Raw genomic sequence first — 22,729 nt, 5'->3', positions numbered from 1 at the left:
AAACACTCAAAACAATGTATCTGGCTTGCCGAATGTGATTGTAATGTCATTAATAAACATAAAAAATAAATGAAAGACAAAATGTAGAGGGTACTGGAGAAAGACAATGTTGGTAACCACTGTGGTAGAAGTTTTTGTGAGGGTGGGTATGGGTACAGTTCTCACCAAAATGCACATTTTACAGTGTGCAATGTTACACTTGCATTGAGTACATGCCATCTGTGAGAACAGACTTTTTTCTTGATTATGATTAAATGTTGCTATTTTATTTCCTAAATCAAAGCCCCAACCAAAAGTTATTCATTATGTATACTGAGCGTTTATGTGGAATATGGAAGAACAGTTTGGCAACTGTTTGGGACTAGCACAAGTAGATCAGTCAGTTCTTTAGTTCTGGGTTTAGTCCCAGTTTTGATGAGGTGTGTAAGTGTTAACACATGGAGACCATAGACCGGAGGTCGGCAACCAGCGGCTCCGGAGCTGCATGAGGCTCTTTCATCCTTATAATGCACCTCCGCACGGCTTAAGAAAATAAATCGTAAGTATTTGATTGAAGTGTATTTTATTTGTGTTAGTTTTTTTTTTAAATTGTAGATTAAATTGGAAGATTACTGTGATCTTGAAATATTCAAATAAAATAATATTTTATTTTGCGTCGCTAAAAATAAGGGTCACACTCGCGTTAACTATGTTAAAAACACACCTGTCACGCCTCGCAGACGACAGTTTAAAGTTCTGCGTAAAGGTCCTTCCCTGATTTGCAGACGCTGTGCTCAGAGGTTCAGGAGCAGAAGTCTCTGTAGCACTTCATGGATTTCATAAGCAACACACTATAGTTGTTTATACAAAGCGTAAAGGTAAAAACAAAAAAAAGTGGTATCTTCATTTTAGATGTCAAAATGTATTTGTGGCTCCTAGTGTTTTTTTCTGTGGAAACAGGATCCAAATGGCTCTTTGGGTGTTGCCAACCATGGACATGGACTGTATAAAGACCTTACCCATAGTGTTTGGCTCCAGTCAAATGAAACTTGTTGCCCTTATAGGAACTAATTTGGAGCATAGTTCCATGTATGGAATTCCGACCACAAGTATCATAGCAACCAAACAGCCAATCCTGAGCGAGACTGATGGCGGTATGATAGATATTCTGATACAAATCTAGTACACCAAGGTACTTTAAATCATACAATGGTAGCCTGCTCGATCTTCATTTCATTGTACACTTACCCAAAGAGATTCCCGGCGTATGGTAAGTGCAGGCATTGAGGCACACACAAAAATAAAGAGCAAATCCACATGAATAGTCAGAAACCATTAGCAATCTGATGGTAAAACAGAGAAACAGAGTACAAAAAACAATATCCAAGGACATAAAATAAATAAGAAATAAACAGACCGCAAATTCAGTGGGACCCATGAGAGTCGACCAGAGCGATGGCGATGATACGAGCTGCTTCTCCTGGGTACCAAGACAGAAAGGACCCAGACAAAAGAGTAAATCACAATAAATATTTATAATGATAAGTAATGCGGCACCATAAATATTAAACAGTGCATTGCCTGTGTGAATGTCCACTGGGAAGCTCTGAGTAATGCATTGACTAACATTGTACATAAGCTGTGATCAGATGAGCCGTGCATATTAACCCAATGTTAGCTACACTATCCAACTGCGTGGATAGCGACAGGGGACACACATGCATTATCTCAATTAGCTTAGGTATAAAGGATTGCATCTTGCTACTTTATTGATAAACTGCACTCGGTTTTTACTGCAGCGAAACATGCACACGGAGATAATTATTTCACAGTGACACACAATTTATAACCACCCGCGTAGTTAGCCGTAATAGTGGAAATAAAACCTAATTTGATGAGCGGCTCTATACTATAAACATGCAGGTCCAGATTGCCTTACAAGGTTAATCTACCTTTTGTGGTGCCCTTTTGTTGCTGATGGCTCTAGATCAGGGAATTTATCACAAAGATCATTTGCAAATCAAAGCTGGGGCATGTCCTTGATACAGTCCAGCCAAATGGACACCCGGATATTAAAACTTTGAAATTGATGGTGTGGGTACTATGCTGTAATTGTGGGGTTACTGTTGTTATTAGCACAGCATAGTTTATTGTGTTGCTATTACAACTGCTTTTTGTCCTGGTGCAGATATATTGTAAAAGCGGTGTTTGGGTCCTAAATGTGTGCTGTCTGTATGTAATTAATTTGTATTTTTATTTTTTTTAATCATCAGCAGATCAGGTAGTAAGGCCGGTGCACTGTCAGCATGCTAGTTGGTTTTAGAATTGCTGTGATGGCAAAACTCTACTCTGGCTTTTGAGAGTTGTGAAAAGCGCTTACAAACTCATCATTGTGAATCGGGCATCACATCAAAACTAGGATTAAACTAGGACTAAACCAGAAGTAAACCAGGACTAGAATAGGACAAGAACAGGACTGAACCAAGTCAACATCAGGGAACAAGAGAAATTGAGTCTTAAATCTCACTTTAAACACAAGTGCACTATCCCATTATAAAACATAGTTATAGTTCGTTATAACCAAATGTAGGCCACATTGTTTCTAAGATTTCGAAGTTTCTATTGTTTGCCTTTCTATCGTAGTTAAATATATAGGATTTAAGAAACACTCTCTCGTTTTATCTGTGCAAATTGTGCAAACTATACGTGCACTGTAATTCTTATACCTACTGGGACTCTCTTCTCATCAATGCCATTCTTTATAACACTACTTTGATATGATTATGTGTGCATATGTCAGTGTATATTAACTGTAAATGACTTTAACATCTTGGAAAATTAGTAGTTAAAAAAACGCACACACCTTTGTCTTTATTGCTATAACACAATTTGGAGCCATCTGTTGAATAGCTCTGAGGATTATGAGGCAGCTCTCAGCCTAACAGTGCAGTAATAAGGAAAGGCCATGTTATTTAGACAAGCAGGGATTTTCAAGTGGAGTGCAATAAAAAGACATCTGACACCAAGCAAATCAAACAGTCAAAATCACCAATGAAGGCTTGTCAAACACTTACATTATAATACATCATTTCCATCACAATAGAAATTGATATAAGCCTCATGCGGTCATTCTTCACAATTAACAGGCTTTTGGATGGTAATTTATTCTATACATCTTTGGATTGCAGTTTTGTGTTGACTCACAGAGGTAGGTGGGAACGCGCTGAATGCAATCAAGGTTAGTTTTTAAATTGATGTATGATTTTGCTTTTATTATGTGTATTTATATGTAACAGTACTGTGTAAATAAACACTTCTATGGATTATAAACCTTTGCCAGGGGCATATCCCAAATCATATCCCAGTGGTAAACAGGACATCTGGAAAGGATACAGTGTTCAATAATAAGTCAATAATGATCTTTTTTTGTGATTGTTGTGTCCTTAAGCAAGACACTTAACACCCTCAGCGTCTGTGTACACTGGTGTATGAATGTATATGAAGAAGTGAGTGGCTCCCTGATGTAAAGTGCTTTGAAGGTGGAAAAGGGCTATATAAAAATGTGACCATTTACCGTGTGTGTCTTATATTGTTCAGACCTAGAGGGAAACATACAGGGATGCAAAAAAAAAATTAACAATCAGAGACTTGGCCAAAAGGTCCCAACTGTCCCACCTATTCATGGGCTTCAGGACAATGAAACATTTTTCATTACCAACTTAAAGTCCTCAAAATGTTGCATATAAGACGAAACTGAAACCCATTAATTAAACTTTTAACTACGCAAGTGTGATTGCAGTGGTCCAAATGACAAGAAGGTTCTAGATTTGCATGCCCCTCTTTGTCTACATAGGATTCTTTTATATTGGCTCCCATACCGCCAACAAGATATTTTCATTACTGCTATAAGCCTTTACCCCATTTGCTTTATGTCTATTGTACATCATAATGACAAATGAAATATGTATATTTTACTATGGGAGGCTGAACTTTTATGGCTGCTCTGCTATTATTAAGAGAAGATGTCTGTGTAGACCCTCAGTTGTCCAGGTCTGATCCATAGCAAACAACGAAGTTAAATCTGTCAACTGGACAAATCTTGTAGAAGTGAAGACGTTTCGCTGCTCATCCAAGCTGCTTCTTCAGTTCTGGTCAGATTGCTGGTGGCCACTGCCTTTAAATCTAACTAAGGGGAGGGGCTAACTACACTGAAACTGTAAACGGCTATTGTCTCCAGTTTCAGCTGAAACTACCCTATGCAGCCCTTAACGACCCTGCTATTATTCTCATTGTTCTGGGTCTGAGGATGGAGTTGTAGATGGGGGAGAGATTATGTCTCAGGCCCCCATTTCTGTTTAAGGAAGGATTCTCTTTCCTCTAACAAAAATAGCTTCCTTAACTCCTCTCTCAAACCATTTCTTTTCTCTGGCTAAGATCTGAACTTCACCATCTTCAAAGGAGTGGTTAGTGGCTTTGAGATGGAGATGCACGGCGGACTGGGGTCCAGAGGAACTCTCCCGCCGGTGTTGGTACATTCTCTTATGGAGCAGCTGTTTAGTTTCTCCAATGTAACGCTCACTGCACTCTTCACTACACTGAATGGAGTAGACTATATTACTTTGTTTATGGCTCGGAGTTTTGTCCTTAGGGTGAACCAATTTTTGCCTTAAAGTGTTGAGTGGGTTTGAAAAAGACAGGAATCTCATACTGTCTGAAGATTCTCTGAAGTTTTTCAGACACACCCGCAGTGTAAGGGATAGTAACACCTCTCCTTCTAGGTTCACATTCCCTGTTGTCCTGTTTTTTAGCTCTCTTAGATCTATTGAAGGCCCATTTTGGATATCCACAAGGAGAGAGGGATTTCTCCACATGTTGCTTCTCCTTCACTTTTCCCTCTGTGTTTGTAGGCACCACTTGAGCTCTGTGGTGTAGTGTCCGGATCACTTTTTGCTGCAGTGGATGGTGTGAGTCAAACGGCAGGTATTGGTCCGTATGTGTGGGCTTCCTGTAAACGTCTACCTGGAGACGCCTGTCCTCTCCTATTGTTACTGCACAATCTAAAAAGGACAATTTGTTCTCCTTGGCTTCTTCCCGTGTGAACTTGATATTAGGATCCACAGCATTAATAGAATAGATTAATAGATAGATTAATTAATAGATTAATAGAAGCGGCTTGGATGAGCAGCGAAACGTCTTCACTCCTACAAGATTTGTCCAGTTGACAGATTTTACTTCGTTGTTTGCTATTATTAAGAGCCTACTTAAACGTATTGCATCTTTTGTCCATATGAAGTATTTATAAATTGAATTATAAAAACTTTATTTCTCAACAGAAATAAGTAAATAACTACTTATTTAAAGAATTTTTTAGTTAACAGCGTATGAGCTTGAGTTGGTCGAGTTCAAGCTCCCTGTATTTTCTATGCGCTGATGCTGTGTATTATAAGGCACAATGATAAATGCTTGTAGCCGAAGGTTATAAATCACGAGATGGAGGATTCACTGTTTAGACAGGCCTTTATGGGGTAATAGTCACAACAGTAATTATAATTCATTATTGTAATAAAGAGCGGGAGGTCCACTCTCCTCTCCGAGTACTGTTTTGTATAATGCTGGTTCATCATATTTTGGACATCATGGCAACAGTGAGAAAGAATGAGTCTAAGATAATGATGTTATTTAATAAATATTTAAACTTCTTATCTTTTGTATATAATTTGTATGGTATCTATAGCAAGACAATGCATCTGGTTCTAAGTAAACAAGTAGATATTAGAAGTTCTTATTCAGTATATGATTTAAAGGAAAAAAAAACCAAACAGTCCCGATGTGTATGTTGATGCTCATACATAGGTTTATAATGTTGATCATGTTTATCAATCCCAGTCACATAATCACATAATTATATATTTAAAATGAGCTACATCCCCCACCCCTACTCCACCCCACCTCCTTGTGTCAGTTGCAAGGGCAGCACCAAAGGGGGGCCCCAAGAATGGTCAATTCACCCCCAAAGATGTTTGCCCCATTTTCATAGAACATTTAATCTTGACTAAAAATGTTCAAATGGCAACCACAAAGTGTTCAAAATTAGACTACAATAAAAATAACTAATTTCGTGTTAGTTTTCATAAATCACTACAGGGGCTGACTACATTTAAACTTTAAAACAGCGAGGCAAACGTGGTAGAGGGAGGGGGTCCACTCGCATACATATAAGACTCTAAATTAACATGTTAAGTGAGCTCCCCCATTGGAGAACGTAGCACCCCCATAGCTCCTCCAACCAAAAATGTCTGGCACCACCCCTGGTAAGTTGTGTCTGATGTCTTAATGTAACAAAAAATATATGACTTCAAGGCTACTGTTGATTATTGTGAAAACCGTATGTGTAATTGTACTTGGGGGGGGGAACAGAAACTTGTAAAATAAATGTCTAAATGTGTAAACACTGCAAACCAAGACATTAAGTTAGTGTTTTGGCAAATTGAATGCTTTGTTGACTCTAATTCAAAATCTTGGAATTCATTGTAAAAGCCATGAAAGTGCTGGTGGAGCATACTATTCCTCAAGACAGAACTAATAATCGGTTTTATTTTATGGGGTGGGCGGTATTGGCGAAAGTTCATGTCTTTAGTTTTTATTTTTTTTATTTTTTTATATTCCTCTGATGACCATAATCAAATCAGACTTTTGCAACCCACGGAGATGTTTAATTTGACTATGCATTCACTTTTCTGGCATTTGAGCACAAGACATTTCAGAAATATCATTCTGTACCCTATTTTGGAAGATTTCACTGCCTGGTTTTGTTCATTTTTTATTACTATCTGCATCTTTTGGAGGTTTCAATATACTCAATATGCAATTTAGCTTCAAAAAGAAAATCTGATTATATTATAAAATGCGCCTGCCTCCATCTCCATCGCTCTGTAACATAAAATGCATTTTTTTTTAAAAAGGATGGATGGATGTCATAGATTATTAAGAATTTATCAAAAAATTGCGACAACTACACTAAATCTATATAAGACCTAAGTTTTACCGTCTTAAAAACATGAATAACTGTGGACCACTGCAAACAGTTTAAAATGACTAGTTCAGTGTGCTTACCTTGACAAGACAAATTTTGCTCAAATACATAGGAAAAAATTGGGTACATGGACTTTTATCTTTCAGATTAAAACAGCTCTTACATTTCTCTCCTCATGTTTAAATCTGGTGCCAAGAGTCTAGATATGTGTTGAATCTTTGGCTGCATTGTATTCTCCACAACCGCTTCATTTCTGAAGTTGACTCCAGTGAGAACAAGCTGTAATTCCTGCTTCTATCCACTGCCTTTTGTCCAGTCTCCCTGTACCTCTGTAGTGTACTCCACTCTTTATCATTCCTAACCATGGCCTGTTCTTGTGCCAATCTGCAGCCTTCATCGTGAGGACATGGACAGATAAAAACAAGGGGGTGGACCTGGGCCCTGTCTCCAAAGTGGAGCTGCCAGAGACTCAGAGCTCTGCATTAAACCCATTCACTGGCAACAGACTAGAGCTGCAGCTTATGCCTAGAATACCAGTCTCTATATAGTCCTCTTTTATTCCTTCTTTCCCTGCTCTTCTGTCTTCAACTCTCACAGCCAGGCTTATTATGTGGCGCGTGAATAAAAATAGTTGAATTTGCCTTTCAAGCTGTCGCAAATTTCAGCAAAGGTGCCTATTATAATATATTACGAGAACTGTGTACAGAAAGCATACTTTGCTAAGGAGTGGTTAAAACGTCCATTACTGTAAGATGTGTTTGAAAGTGGCTCTCTCCAAATACACAGTATGACAAACAGATGATTACTTAAAACAGAAGCCACATATAATCAGTTTGTTTTCTTTACATACTATAATGTGGATAGAAATATATATATATATATATATATATATATATATATATATATATATATATATATATATATATATATATATATATATATATATATATATATATATATATTTGCAGCAATGTTCATTATCCTGCTATTTATCCCATCCTGCCAAAAACCTATGTAATGTTGTGAACTGAAAACAGGAATAGTCTCTAACCTCTTAGCATTCCGGGTCATTTTGGTGAAATTGCCTTTGTTCTGACCATCTCCAAATTAAAATAATCACCATTATTGAACCCTCAGTAGTAAATGCACAAGTTTGGGGTCTTTGTAAAGGTAACACCCTATAGTTTTACCCACGGGTGTAAGAATCACTGTAAGTTTGTCTGCTGAGCATTTATATTTAGTCCTCGAGGGTTCATGGGAGTTTGCTCAACTAGTGCACATGTGCTTTGTGGATCTTGTGGATCTACCATGTCCCTTGTGGTCTCCTTTGGGGGGTGCTCTGGGAATATGGGGTGTGGGGCCCTTTCCTAAGGGCTGTCCTGTCCCTGTATGACAAGAGCATTGCGGGCAGTAAGTTGGACCTGTTCCCAGTACATTTTGAACCGCTGGGGCTGCCATTTGTCACCGGTTGTCTTCATTGTATTTATCGACAAAATTTCTAGGCGTAGCCAGGAACCGGAGGAGGGTCCGCTTCGGAAACCACAGGATCTCATCACTGCTGTTTGCAGATGATGATGTCCTGATGGCTTCATAGAACCAGGACCTGAAGCAGGCACTGGGGCGGTGTGAAGCGGCTGCGATGAGAATAATCTCCTCCAAATCCGTGTCCATGGTTCTCGACTGGAAAAAGAGGTTTGCCCTCTTCTGGGTGGGTGGTGAGTCCTTGCCCCAAGTGGAGGAGTTCAAGTATTTCGGGGCCTTGTTCACGAGTGAGGGAAGAATGGCGTGTGAGATTGACAGGTGGATCGGTGCAGCATACACAATGATCCAGACACTATATCAAACTGTTGTGGTAAAAAGGGAGCTGAGTCGAAAGGCAAAGCTCTCGATTTACCGGTCAATCTATGCTCCTACACTCACGTATCGTTTTTAACTTTGAGTAATGACTTAAAGGACAAGGTCACGGGTACAAGTGGCCGAAATGAGCTTCTTTTGCAGGGTGGCTGGGCATTTAGAGATAAGGAGGGTAAGGAGCTTGTTGAAACAGGAGGAGCACAGAGTAGAGCCGCTGCTCCTTCACATCAAGAGGAGCCAAGTGAGGTGGCTTGGGCATCTATTCAGGATGCCCCTTGGACGCCAGAGGTGTTTCGGGCATGTCCCACCAGGAGGAGACCCTGAGGAAGACCCAGGACACGCTGGAGGGGCTATGTCTCTCAGCTGGCCTGGAAACACCTTGGGGTTCCACCGGAGGAGCTGGAAGACGTGTCTGGGTGAGGGGAAGTCTGGAAGTCCCAGCTTAGACTGCTGCCCCCGCCACCCGGTCCCGGATAAGTGGAAGAAAAGGGATGGATGGAGATTACAATTCCTCTAGTATGTTACTGCAGGTTTCACAAAGTATATATAATCGTCATAAAAAGTAATACAAATAAAATGCTTTACAGTAGTGCACAATGATTTTGTTTTGGTCCTTCCTTTAATAGTGACCTAATTATAATTACTGACTACTATCTTAACATCCGTTGCATAGATATTTGGAGTCATACATTCATCTTAAATATATTGGCCTTGGTTGCACTGTCCTAAAATACACACTGATAGACAACCATTTACATATATTTACATATATTTCCTGCAGCCACTGTAGAGGAACACATTTACCTCTGTATGACTTTAAGAATGGGGAATCTTGAAAGTGTTTAGTAACACATAGGTTTCATGCAGCCTATTTATTGAACCAAAATCAATCTCAGAGCCTGTTTGCTAAAAGGCATTAGCTAACGACTCTACTCTTGTTGAACTTGATTGCTAATAGAAATGTGCGTTTTGCCGAGAGTGCAGAGGTGTATACAGGAGTTTAATTATTTACAGAATCATGTGCAGCGAATGCCCTGTAACTATGGATATAAATTACAGATAGATTTGCACTGTAAGCTGTACTGTAAACAACAGCATTGTAAACATATGGTGCAATAATGCAGAAAATATGCATCACTAACTATGGATTGAATTTTCAGTAACAAATACTGGGCATCTCATTATGGATGGGCATGTATAATGGGCAAGGTACTTTCAATAGTGCTAATAGAAGGATTCAATTGTAAGGAAATATCTATTATAATCTATTGTAATCTGTTCCCTGAATTTTAGTAGTATTTTATTAGTGTATATAATTAAACACTAACTTTTTTAAGTAGTCAGTCAGAAATGTTTATAAATGCAGTTAATATTTGCAGATCAATGACATCTATTGTATAAAGAAAGTTACTTTAGGTCACTTTACTGTTATAAAGCATTTAAAGTCATATAAAGTTTATTTTTCTAACAAACAAAATAAATACATAAAAAATTGACATAATTGCTTTATGTACATATTTCCATGGATTTCAAAAAAAAATCCCCAACACTTAAAATGCAATGGCAGAGCTATTATGGTTACATTTTGGCTTTGTCTTAAAATTTAAAGCTAAACAAACTGTAAACAACTGCCAAAAAAAAAAATGACAATATGTAGTTGTTTTTCAGTCTTTGCAAAGCCCCACAACTGCAAGATTTACCGAAATTGTATTATGCAACTCATATGCAATACTTTATGTTAGTCACTCCACTAAGCTGCACTAAGCCGGACCATAGCTAAAGAATGGTTAAATGGTTGCAATGGGAGCTACTCTTCATATTAAAGGAATGTAGACCACTTATTTACAGAGGCAAGAGTTATGCAATATGTGACTAGTATTTTACTAGTATTTTCCACACTTTTTGGTAGTTTTCAGACTCTATGGTGGTGTCACTCTCTCACATGGAGGCCAGGAGACAGTTTTCTGTATTGATTATGCTGTATTTTCATTATAAATATCAAAACAAAAAAATTTAAATCATAGAACAGATTATTTATATTAGTGATTCAGTGATGTCACTAGACCTAGACAGTGGAGCAAGTTGAAGGGGCCAAGTGCAGTGTTGCAACAATAAGTAAAAGAACAGCAGAAGAAAAAGCCAAAAAGTATTAATAAAAAGTATTTATATATGTCTACGTATTTACCTTCTGGTGGTACACAGAGTCGTCTTTCATTGTAGTATTTGCTTAGAGTAAATTTTAGCCATTTTTATTGTCAATTGCATTAGCCCTTGTCTAGAAGTACTATACATGTTGTCATTTTGTTACCTGGTTTTGCCCTAGTTTACAGTCCTGTTTCAGTCCTGTCCTGTTATATACCTGATTTAGATCTAAGCTAATAACACTTTTTTATGAAGAGTTTGAGCTGCTAAGTAAACAAAATTCCAACAGCCCTATTTAAACAAACACATTTTAAAATGATCAAAGTTTTAATATACTATAATTAATATACTAAGTAGAACTAAATACAGTCTATGTATTTACTATTGCTTATCCAACATCTACACTATTGGTCTATAATAACCCATTCATAAATGTCTTCCTTGTACCCAATTTGTAGCTCATATCGTGGATGGGATCTGTACCATGTATTCTTCAAATTTAAGTGAGGCAGTGGACCTTTGAAGCAGCCTCTGGAGCGCTGCTAACCAGAACTGAGAGAGACAACTTGGCAGGCGTGTCTTCTTCATCACACTGGACATCTTCACTGCTCCTTTTGTGTTTTCTGGCTGTGTCTCTCTGTCTACGGCTGTATTTAGGTGAAACGTAGGGGGCTGGTCCGTGGGTCATCTCTGTTTTGACAGCCAGTAATTGGTTTCCTTTTCCACGCCTCTCAAAGCTTCTACAGAAAAAGCAATTTTAGGAGTCAATCAATTCAAATTCCAGCTCAGTCGAGATAGAAAAGCTGGTGGAGCCTTAACCTCCCGGTGCAGGCAGAGATGGCTGTGCTGATAATCTGCTGTAGTCCTGTAGATTCTGTCTGTTGCTCTGCGGTGAGGCTCTCATCTCCTCCCTCTCTACACAGCTATCGAGCGTGATAATACAAGTTTAGAGAGTAAATAGTACGGCTGCATACTCAAGTCTAAAAAGGGCTGTTTATTAAATATATTCTAATTTAAGATAAGAAAACCAAGCTGTTTTTGTCCCTCTATGAAGAAATTGTGGTATGCGTTAGTAAGTAAAAGTGCAGCAGTAGAAGAAACCCAAAAAGTATAATTAGAAATATTGGTTAACAAAGATTTCTTCAATTAACATAACTTTCTACAAAGCAATTGAATATAATAAAACTAATTTAGCAAGTAAATAATAGGATTGCATAAAATGAACTAGAATCAGAAGGCTTGGTCAGTTTTGTTTTTTTTTTTGTTTTTTTTGTTTTTTTGTTTTTTTTTTACACATGTAGTATAAAGTATAGTAACTGTATACATGACCATGTAAAAAAGACTGTGTTGTATGCCGGCATAGACACCGATTAGCTACTGATTCTGGATATCGCCTCAGGGTTAAGTAGATCATTCAATGTAATAACAAAACATCTCATATTGTTTGAACTTTTGTTTATACAAGTTTTAGGAAAAGGACATTTGAAATTTGAACCTGATGACACAAACTTTCTCTTTTAAGAACTTAACTTGGGGAGAAAAAATTGTATTGGTGCATCTCCTGTTGCATTGCATTTTATTGTTTGTAAGTGGAAAAGTTGTGCACGTCTTCTCAAACCACTTTGAGGCAGAAAATGTTTTATGTGGTTTCAGCATCAGTGAGCTGCTACTATAACATCATTAATAGATTTTTTGTAATATCTTATCTAATTTATACATTCTTACAACTTCCGAACGTGCGTTATAAGCTATACGTTTTCTGTCAGTGTTGCCTGTGCAGAACTTATTAAACGTTTTGTACTTTCTTATGGTATAATGATTGGTTTGGTTTGACTAGCTGTGCATACCAAGCTATACTGGATGTGCACACAGCACTCATATCAGCCTGTCACAGATGCATTAGCACAGGCACAAATGAGCCTCCCCTCACTGGTAACACACACACACACACGCACACACTATATATAGATATACACATAGTACCATACACATACTGCTATGCACCCACAAGCTACAATCGCTGGCGGCTTCACCTCCTCTGATGGGAAGAAACACATCATTTAACCAAACTGGTCAACTGAGAAATAATTTCTCTTTTGTAGTTACTGCCTGAGGACCCAGGGGTTTGTGGACTTTATATTGGCAATCAGCGGTGCACCCAGTCTTTGTAGAAACTCCTTATCAACTTAGGCTAGTTCAGATAAGAGCGCCGATACCAGTGCCTTTTAGCACTGGGACTAAGACACAGGCCACACAGGCTATCGCCTAGGAACGGATTATGCTGCCAGTCAAGTTTGTTTATTTATTTAAAAACCCTGTGCCCAATTTTGTATTTGCCCAGATATATTGTAGGAACAGCTCTTGAAGTCAAAATAAGCCTACTGTGTACTGTCTGCATCTAATTCTAAAACAGTTTATTGTCAGATAATCAGGAAGTGTAGAGTAGCATGCTAGATGTTCTTAGCTTTACCGTCATTGTAAAACTCTGCTCTAAAATTTATGAAAAATCTTTATAATCTTATCACAATGAATAATTAAAATGCTCGGAATGCATAAGGTTACTGAGGAATAACTAAACCATTGCAAACCGGCTAAAACCTGTAACAGTGGGCCTCAGGTGGGTATGTCCGACTTGAGACGAATAATTTAGAATCACCAATAACCATATGCATCCATAGTGTTTTAATAGGCAATTATTGTGTATATTATGTATGAATATCATATGGCGCCTTGTGCATATAATTGACATAATTGCTAGTTTGCAGATGACATCTCAACAGTCTATATGCATGAAATGTTTTCATTTTTATTTACCTTTATTTACACATGGAGAACCCAATGAGAGTCTTTTTCATCAGCACCCTGTTAAAATACAGAACAATGAAAACACAATGAAAAAAAACAAACAAAACAGATAACTACTTAGGTTAAAACATTAAAAACAGGTGCAGGTGTGATTATAAATGTTTATCACCAGATTATTAAAGTGCATTAATGGCACCAATGTATGTTTGGGAAACAAAATAACCAAAAGCTCTTTTTTTTCCCCATTTCAGTTTTAGTGCAGCCAGTTTTTACGCACAGACAATCATGAGATCTTGTATTAAAAGTTCCTTTATCAAAGTTCAACAAGCAAGTGAGATATTCAGGCAATCTATCAAGTAGTCCCATTTTGGTTGCTGTAGGTGCATGATAAATACCAGCACTAGGCAATTTTCTTATCACGATCATTTACGTAGCTAACAGAGACAGATATTCAAAACATTTAGGCTTTGAGCAGGAGAATAGAAGGTCCACAGTCAGGTGATCTTTAACATAAATGGCAACACCACCTCCTTTAGCCTGCCTGTCATAACGAAAAAGTAGGATTGATTTTCTTATCACTTATTTTATTTGATTGCCAGGTTTTAGAAAATATGCATATATTTACATCTGTTGAGTTGCCCAGACTTTTATGTAATCTAATGTATAGTTTCCAGTCCTTGAAGTTGTACATATTAAATAGGCCTAACTCTTGTGGGATACTAGGCTTATTTGAGATTGACCAGGATCAATTTGACGCCTGGGAATTAGGTTTGTTAGTGATATGGATATCAACTAAGTTACATAACCTCCACTCATTTCTTTCATATTGTCAATCAACAGTTTTTTCCCAGCCATATTTAAATTAATCCCATCATGGGGCAAATAAATTATTCCACTTCCAGTATCCAAAAAGGAAATCCTAGGGCACTGCAATAGCTCTTTCACAGTGGATATGTTCGTAGGAATGGACAATGTGTGTGTGAGCACTGTATTTATGTATGATACCTGAGCTCCATGGTGGCACTCTGCTTCAGCCTGTGGGATGGCCACATTGCGTCCCAAAGCGAACCAATGAGGAGCCAGGGGCAGGTCTTATTTAGTGAAGGATGCCGTTCCCTTGCCAACCGAGGGCGAGCTGAGTGATGATTAATCACATGTTGCAGTGGGGACATTTTGCCCTCTTTTCCACATTTTGTAGCATATTTATGGACATGGGAATTGCACACAAGGCTAGAATGACGTTCTAGACATCCGCCTATAGTGCAAGTACAGCCGGGAGAAGAGGGGACACTTGGCACCGAGTTTGTCCCGAAAGTGTGCCACGGAGGCGGATGGGGTAATGGCAAAGTGGGTCTTTGCTAACAACAAAGATACAACGGTTTATTTGGAAAGAAAATCACTTGAATTATTGTTCAATGCTGCTGGAGCAAGCTGTCAAGAGCAGTGGGTGACCTCAGTACTGCACCCAGGGCAAGGTCTTGAGTTATAGGTTCTTGGTTCGTACTTGGTTGAAGGATTAGTATATTGTGCGTGTTGTATGTTTATTGAGAAAACATGATTACCAAAAGGAAACTTTTGGAACCCAGAAACCCAGAACATGCAAAAAACACACAGAAAGACTGGAATGCCATCTGCTCAGCTACCATGGATTATTGGGCCCCTAACTGAGAATTACCTTGACCTTTTATAATCTTAAAACTCCTGCTGCAACAATTAGATACATAACAAGTAAAACTATCAAACTAGTAAAATAATGATAACCATATTTTGATTTGATTATCTTTAGGCTTACTTTTAAAGTTTCTGTAAAGTCCAGTTAAAGATCTTTTATATATTTACAGTGGCATTATTCAATCAAAATGTCAAAATAAATCAGCTTTTCATTAAGAATCCACTGTAGTCATAATTATTATTATTTTTTATCTAGAAGCTTTCAGTCACCATATTTTAGCCTTTTCTTTTCAAAACCTCTATGACTAATTGGGGAAAAAAAACAAAAAAATCTACTAAACTACTACTAAAATAATTTTTAGTTGCAACTCGCCAACTGTTCCCACTACCCCTCGTAAATGTGTATGTATGCATGTGTCAGCTCATGGACAGTTTGGACAGTGGCTCGCACAGATGGACCAACGGCTGCTGCTTTCATTGTGTTTCCATTCTCCTGTTCTTTCTCCACATTAGCACAGCCAGTTTAGCCCAGGTCTGTAATTTCACACACACCACAGCGTCCTGGATGGTAAATCGATGCACGTTTAAATGTCCAAATGGCCCCTGCTTTGTGTCAACTGAACCATAGAACATCCTGGCCTCTGTACTGACGATAAATACATGTGATGTGATTGGGGCTGCAGTCAGGTGCTGGTATTAACCTTTGAGTTTTCATCTGTCGTGTCTCGGTGACCTCATCTTTTATTGTCAGTCCTGTGTGCTGCAGTGCATTGCTCTTTTTGTGTTCTTCACCTGAATGACAAAGAACATATTGGATTCTTCATACTAAGGCTGGAACTGAAAAATCAACACTATATCTACCACTGATAATAACAAATGGTGTAGTATTACGTTGTTTTGCAACTGCACTCCAAAAAAACCAAAAAGTTAATAAATGCAGGGAAGACCATGATCCTTTGCACAAATATTGGACTGCTACTGTACAGTGATTATTAATTTTTACATTTTGTCTCATTTCTTTGTTAAAGTCCTTTAGACAGTACTTTAGCGTATGAGCAGTATATTAAAGAAAATATTTTAAACGTATGAGTGAAATGCAGAGGACAAAGCATGTACATTAAAGTGCACTGGAAAAGCAGTATCTACTTATTTAATTTAGAGATAATATTGTAATATCCAGAAGGTGCATTGTGTAACTCAAAGTACAAATAGTGTTGGTCTGTCAAATTTGCATTTAATTTATTTTAAGTCACAGACAGAACTTGAAGGTACCACCTATTTTTTTCTATTTGAGCAAAATCTGTCCTGCCCCATTACATGTATTTAGTATAAGCAGCTCTTGAGGTCAGAATAAGTCCGCTCTGTACTGTCTGCATCTAATTATAAAGCACGGTATTGTCCGAGTATCAGACACGATTAGAATGCTAGTTGTTGTTAACTTTACCGTGACAGCAAACCTCAACTCTGGCCTCTGAAAGTTGTGAAACACTCTTATAAACTCATTGTGGTGAATAATTAGGATGCATATGGTAAATGAGGAATAACGTTGTACCACTGCAAACAGTTTAAAAGGATCTACTTCTGTTTTTCACATTTTTAAGACAGTAAAATCAGGTAGAGCCCCTTTAATCGTCCATTAGAATTTCCTGTGCTGTTTCTGAGCTGCAGCTCTTTTGCATTCCTCACACTGCTTCCTTTATCATATAGCTTTTCCCTTCTGTCTTCTCTCATCCTAAGCTCCACCCCTGTCTCCCCATTCTCTACATATCTCCCTTTGGCACATTCTCTCCCCACCCTTTGGTGCCTCCCTTTCTCTCCCCCCTCCTCCCCCTCTGTCCCAGGTGACTGACAGGCCCATAAGTGCTCCAATGATAGCGCTGGGGGTGTTAGCGTGACAGGCAGTGACAGGGAGCTAATATGGCTGACGCTGCTATAGCATTCTCCTTATATATTTATACAGACAGAAAGGGAGAGAGGGAAAATAAAGAAACACGATAAGCATCTTTCCTCTTCTACCAATCATTCATTCTTACAAACAATCGCCATGACAGTGTGGCCAAGTCACTTTGCCAACTGCTCGCCAAAGACTTTTAACTTCCCTCAGTGGACCGCCGGCAGATGGAGTGAGATGGAGGGAGAGATGGACTGACCCCAGGGCTGCAGGCACCTCACCCTGGTTAACATAAAACTTTTTTTTTAATAATATTATCCAGTTGGAGTTGGAATGAAAGTTTGAGACAGAGGAAAAGTTTAATTTAATTAGGAGGCAAATGGTGCAGGGAGAAGGTAGACCACAGTGTAGAGTTAATGTGGGTAATAACCTTGTACTGACAATTACGGCAACAGTTAGACAGGAATACTATGGCAAAAGTAGCTCGGGTTAGTCTCCAGAATTTGTAAAATTCTACAAAATCATTAATGGTGATTGCTTGATTAATATTATTTGCCAGCTATGGTAAAATACATGTTTTTTCCTATTGAGGAGATGCAAGTAGTAATAGTAGTAGTAGTGTAGCATGAGTAGTAAGGCTGAACTGAGACTATTTAGCTCAGCTCTGTGGCAATGTTTAATTGTACTGACCTTGTTAAATAAATCAATTAACTGACCTTGTTTAATACATTAATTATGGTTGCTGAAGCATACTTTATTCAAGAAAAAATCACTAATTACTATGAATTAATCAGAGGGATTTGATTTTTGTTTAATTAATATATTGATACTCTGATCGTGAAAGATGTTTTGTTTGTTTTTTGCTTTTTTTTTGTTTTCTATGTAGTATAGTATAATATGTGTAAATATTTAATCTTTAGAATAAAATCTCCCATCATCACTTGTTATGCTTTAGAGTTTAATGTCACATATCCTACCCTCAGTTCCAAATTAAATAAATAAAATGATAATAAGTCATTGTTACTCTATATATCTTTCATTTAGGCTTGTTCCATTCTCACAACAATGTAAAGAAACACATTAACACAGTAGGTCCATAGAAAGTCTCATGTACATGTGGTTGTTGTCATTGTCCGACATACGGTGTTGATGGAGAACACAAATGCAGGCGGAGGGGGGTAATAAGGTGGACTGTGGGGCAGGAGTGAATCACAGTGACCAGCACGGGGGTGACAGAGCGCGCCTCAGACACGTTCACACACTGTAGAGCCACTCAAGTGAAACTCTATTACAACTGCCTCTCCAGCCGCGATCCATCAGTCCCACGCTACACGGAGTGAGAGAGTGAGAGGGAAAGAGATGGAGATGGAGAGACAGAGGGAGAGAGAGACGGTGAGAACGAAGGTGAGAGAGAAAGGAGGAGGAGCGCCAGAAGGGGAGAGAGAGTGGGAAGGGAATAGAGAGAGAGGAGAAGGAGAGGGAGAGAGGCTTCATGCTACACAGAGGGAGAGGGAAAGAGAGGGAGATGGAGAGAGAATGAGAAACAGAGGGAGAGAGAGAGACAGTGAGAATGAAGGCGAGAGAGCAAGGAGGAGGAGTGCCAGAAGGGGAGAGACAGAGGGAAGGGGGATAGAGAGAGAGGAGGGAGAGACTTCACGCTACACAGAGTGAGAGAGGGAGATAGACAGGGAGAGAGGGAGAGGGACAATAGAGCGAAGGAGAGAAAAAGGGAGAGACAGAAGGAAGAGACATAGAAAAGAGGAAGAGAGACTTTACTGAGACAAATATTACATAATAAATGTAGTATGCTCAGCCAGTTACATCTAAAGTAAAGAAGAGAGAGAACGGAATTAAGAGACAAGTGGAAAGAGAGATGGAGAGGAGATGATACAGTAGAGCAAGAAAAGTAACCATCCTAACTTGGTATAGTCCAACCACAGCCTTCTCATTCAGAACAAACAATACTTCTAACTTCTTTTTTTACTTGTAGGCCGCCTTTGGCTTGAACGGACCATGCGTTTTTCTGATTTCCATGTGCCTCTATAACTTTGGGATATTCACTGTTTCTTAAATAATCATCCATTCTGAAACTCCTTATGTTGTTTGTGGATTGGCTGTATAGATTTTCCATGCTAATGTCACGGCTAAAGTCCTTTCAACAGTGGCACCACTTTCTGAAGCTGTTGTGAATAGATCATTTCCCCTTTTTAAATTCAATCACACCTCAGCAGTGCATCGTGTGGACAGGTGTTAAAGTGAGAACTGTATCCACTGACAATCTGATGACACTGATCAGCTAAAGGTCTTCAGCCTGTGACAGTTCATGACACTTAAACTCACACATTTATAAAACAAATGTAGTAAAGCTAAAAGTACTATAAATGTATGTGTAAAATAGTCTTTTTTTATTTTTTGAGTTACTGTGGCATCTCTAACTTTTCATTTTGTTCCAATTATAATAATGAAATGGTGAACTAATCTGTTGAGCATGTTTTAAGCAATGTGTTGTGAACATCCTTGAGCATATGCTATTCCTTTAATATTATAATAGTTTGTCAGTGGTGATTGATATCAACAATAACCGCATTCACAATCTTGATCTGATTATTTAAGTGTAAATATGGTGTATCCCACAATCAATACTTTATCAATAACCTTTTAACGGTAATATTTTCTACTAATAAAAATGTGTATCTCCAGGGAACTTGACCAGAAGCTTAAGTTTAATTTTTATTTTATTTTTTTTCTACAAACTGAAACCTGTTCTTCTGTGCACAGGCTACAGATGGCGACGACGGGATATTTGGGGTTGTGCGCTACTATTTCAGCGATGATCCAGATCAGTAAGAGCTACAACCTCATCCTGTCTGTCTCTTTTACTTATAACTGTACAAACAGAAATGTTGTGGTTGATTTATTTAAGTCTCACTTCAGACAGCTGGGGTTTTGTGATGTCTGGAGCCTGTAGAGCAATTATGAAACCACTACTATATATGTAAACATCATTACATACTAGATATTTAGGTTGTAATTATTTGACCCTTCCCAGCTTCCTTTGCGTACAAATCCTGTTAGGACCATTTAAAACTAGTGAAAAATATGTTTTATTTTTCCTCCAGTAAATTAAAAGTTTGCACATTTTATAGAACTGACTGATGCTATAATGTTTAAATTGAACAGATATTTAGTTTGGTGAAAATTTGACAACTAATTGCTTTTGTCTATCCCATTTAAAGGAGCATTATGTAACTTTTCTGGTGAAGGCTTTGGCACGTCCTTTTCTCTATGAACATGTTAGTGCTTTACCTAGAATTTTCCACAGTATAAACTCATATATTTCCATCCATGACAAGTAAGTGACAACATCAAGTTACAGATCAGATCGGTGGAGAGGCGAGCCTGGTCACTGTAAGAATGAATGTTTCTCAATGTATTTTGACCAATTAAAACAGCGTCAATTTCATCATTGTAAGTTAGATAGGTCTAATGCCATACTGTGGAATACTCCTGGCAAAGCAATGGCATCTCCATGGAGACAAGCAGGTAGCTAACACCCCCACCCCAAAGCTACACAGTGCACCTTTAAAGCCTGTGTTTTCTATTGAAGACTGCCTGACAAGGATGATTGAATTTAATATCTGCCTCTTCCTCCCCTAGATTCTCCCTGGACCCTGAGTCTGGCTGGGTGACTTTACAGGCCGCTCTGGACTATGAGCTGATGAGGCGTTTCACTTTGACTGTTTTGGCTCGAGACGGAGGAGGAGAGGTGACCACGGGGCGCATCCGAATCAACGTCCTGGACATAAACGACAACACACCACTGTTTCAGAAGGAGATGTACGTGGGATCACTCAGGGAGAATGAAGAGGCCATCATACCAGTGGCTCGAGTCAGGGTAAGTGTACAGTCGTCATAGCAATTAACAAGTGCAAAAGTCTTCAGAATAGCATCTTTAAACTGGATGCTGGAACCCATGAATATTTTGCAGACTTGTAGTATGTGTTTACCAAATGCTAAACCAGCACCTCAAGAGTCCCACTCAAACTTACATTTATTCCCTATTGGTAATTTATATTCACCAGTCCACCTGTTTGACCCGATACTTTTTTGACAGTGCTAGGGAGCTATTGCACCCAGAGAAGCAAAACTACCTCAAGACCTGCAATATTCACTACCCCACACTATTTTCTGTGCAAAAGTAAAAGAAATGTGTTGGCTTATTCAGCCTTTTTAAGTAACCATCACAAACTTTTCTTTGGCAGCAGACTTACCACTATTAGTTTTAAAGGCCACAACAATAAAGTAGACATTGTACTTTGATGGAGTTTCTTTCACTTTCTTTGTCGATGTTACTGTAATTGTGAGGTTATATGTTTGTGTGCACTTTATCCTGGAGGAACTGGCCAGCCTTGTGCGTGGGCCATCAGTCACTGCCATAGAAAAGCTAGAGCACACCGGTACAATAGTAACTAATGACTCTGCGTTTCCTGTGATTGCTCCCCGGGCAGAGGAACTATTGCGTACCTCTTGGGGGTATAGCTGGAGCGCTGTCCTGTACATTGTGAGGTTTGAAGTTGATGACTGACCTAAACGCTTGGCTCGCTCTGTTAGATTAGTCTGCGCTAACCCTAAACTGATATTAATACAGCGGCCGGGAGGAATGAGGAAACCAGCTGTGTGTGTCAGCAATGATAGAAACCAAACCAAGAAAATACTTTTTATACACGTGTCATGTATTGCATTGTGGCAACTGACGGAAAGCATTGTGTCCCAATGTGTAATTTAATTCTTGTAATATCATAATCCCCTTACATGCAAGAGTGATTATACTTAAGTGTTTCAAGAAGAAATAGAGGCAAAAGTGACATTTTTACAAATAAAGAGATTTTGGAAATTATTGAAATAAAATTGGCCCGTTACACCACATTCTGAAGCTCCCAGCAATATTTTGTGTAAACACTGGCTGAAGATATATTAGGAACCAATTGGTTCTCAGTTGATCTCAGTTAAAGTTGCACTATGAAAACTATAATCGTATTATCTGGAATGTTCCACACAATGGCATTAAACCTATCCATCTCTATGTGGAGATTGTACAGTAAGAATGCATGTGTTTCAAGTTTCATGTTTTAGCAATAATTGAATAAATATAAGATACATACTGTGGAACATTTTAGGTAAAGCAATAACATCTTCCTGGAGACAACCTGATAGTGAAGCCCAGAAAAGTTACATAGTGCAACTTTATGCAGGTAAAATGGGCAACAGATTTTTGACAATCAGTGGTGTTGGCTGAAAGACCAAGTCAGAGAATTTCCAAAATTTTATTTCCCAGTCTGCAGTGGTCAGTATCC

The 22,729-nt window shown here is 38.5% G+C and overlaps 1 protein-coding gene across 1 annotated transcript in view; it reads left to right on the top strand.

Moving 5' to 3' along the window:
* The window catches only part of cdh23 (cadherin-related 23), a 246,948-nt gene that overhangs the window by 135,224 nt on the left and 88,995 nt on the right, over positions 1-22,729 (top strand). Inside the window, exons 13-14 of the mRNA XM_055227160.1 lie at positions 20,154-20,218; positions 21,033-21,270. Of these exons, the coding sequence (XP_055083135.1) occupies positions 20,154-20,218; positions 21,033-21,270 (303 nt within the window). The remainder of the gene's footprint in view (positions 1-20,153; positions 20,219-21,032; positions 21,271-22,729) is intronic.

The sequence above is a fragment of the Periophthalmus magnuspinnatus genome, chromosome 15 (genome assembly GCF_009829125.3).
Source record: "Periophthalmus magnuspinnatus isolate fPerMag1 chromosome 15, fPerMag1.2.pri, whole genome shotgun sequence".
NCBI lineage: Eukaryota > Metazoa > Chordata > Actinopteri > Gobiiformes > Gobiidae > Periophthalmus > Periophthalmus magnuspinnatus.
Note: the sequence above shows the minus strand (reverse complement) of the source record. Positions and strands in the feature narration are given on the sequence as shown.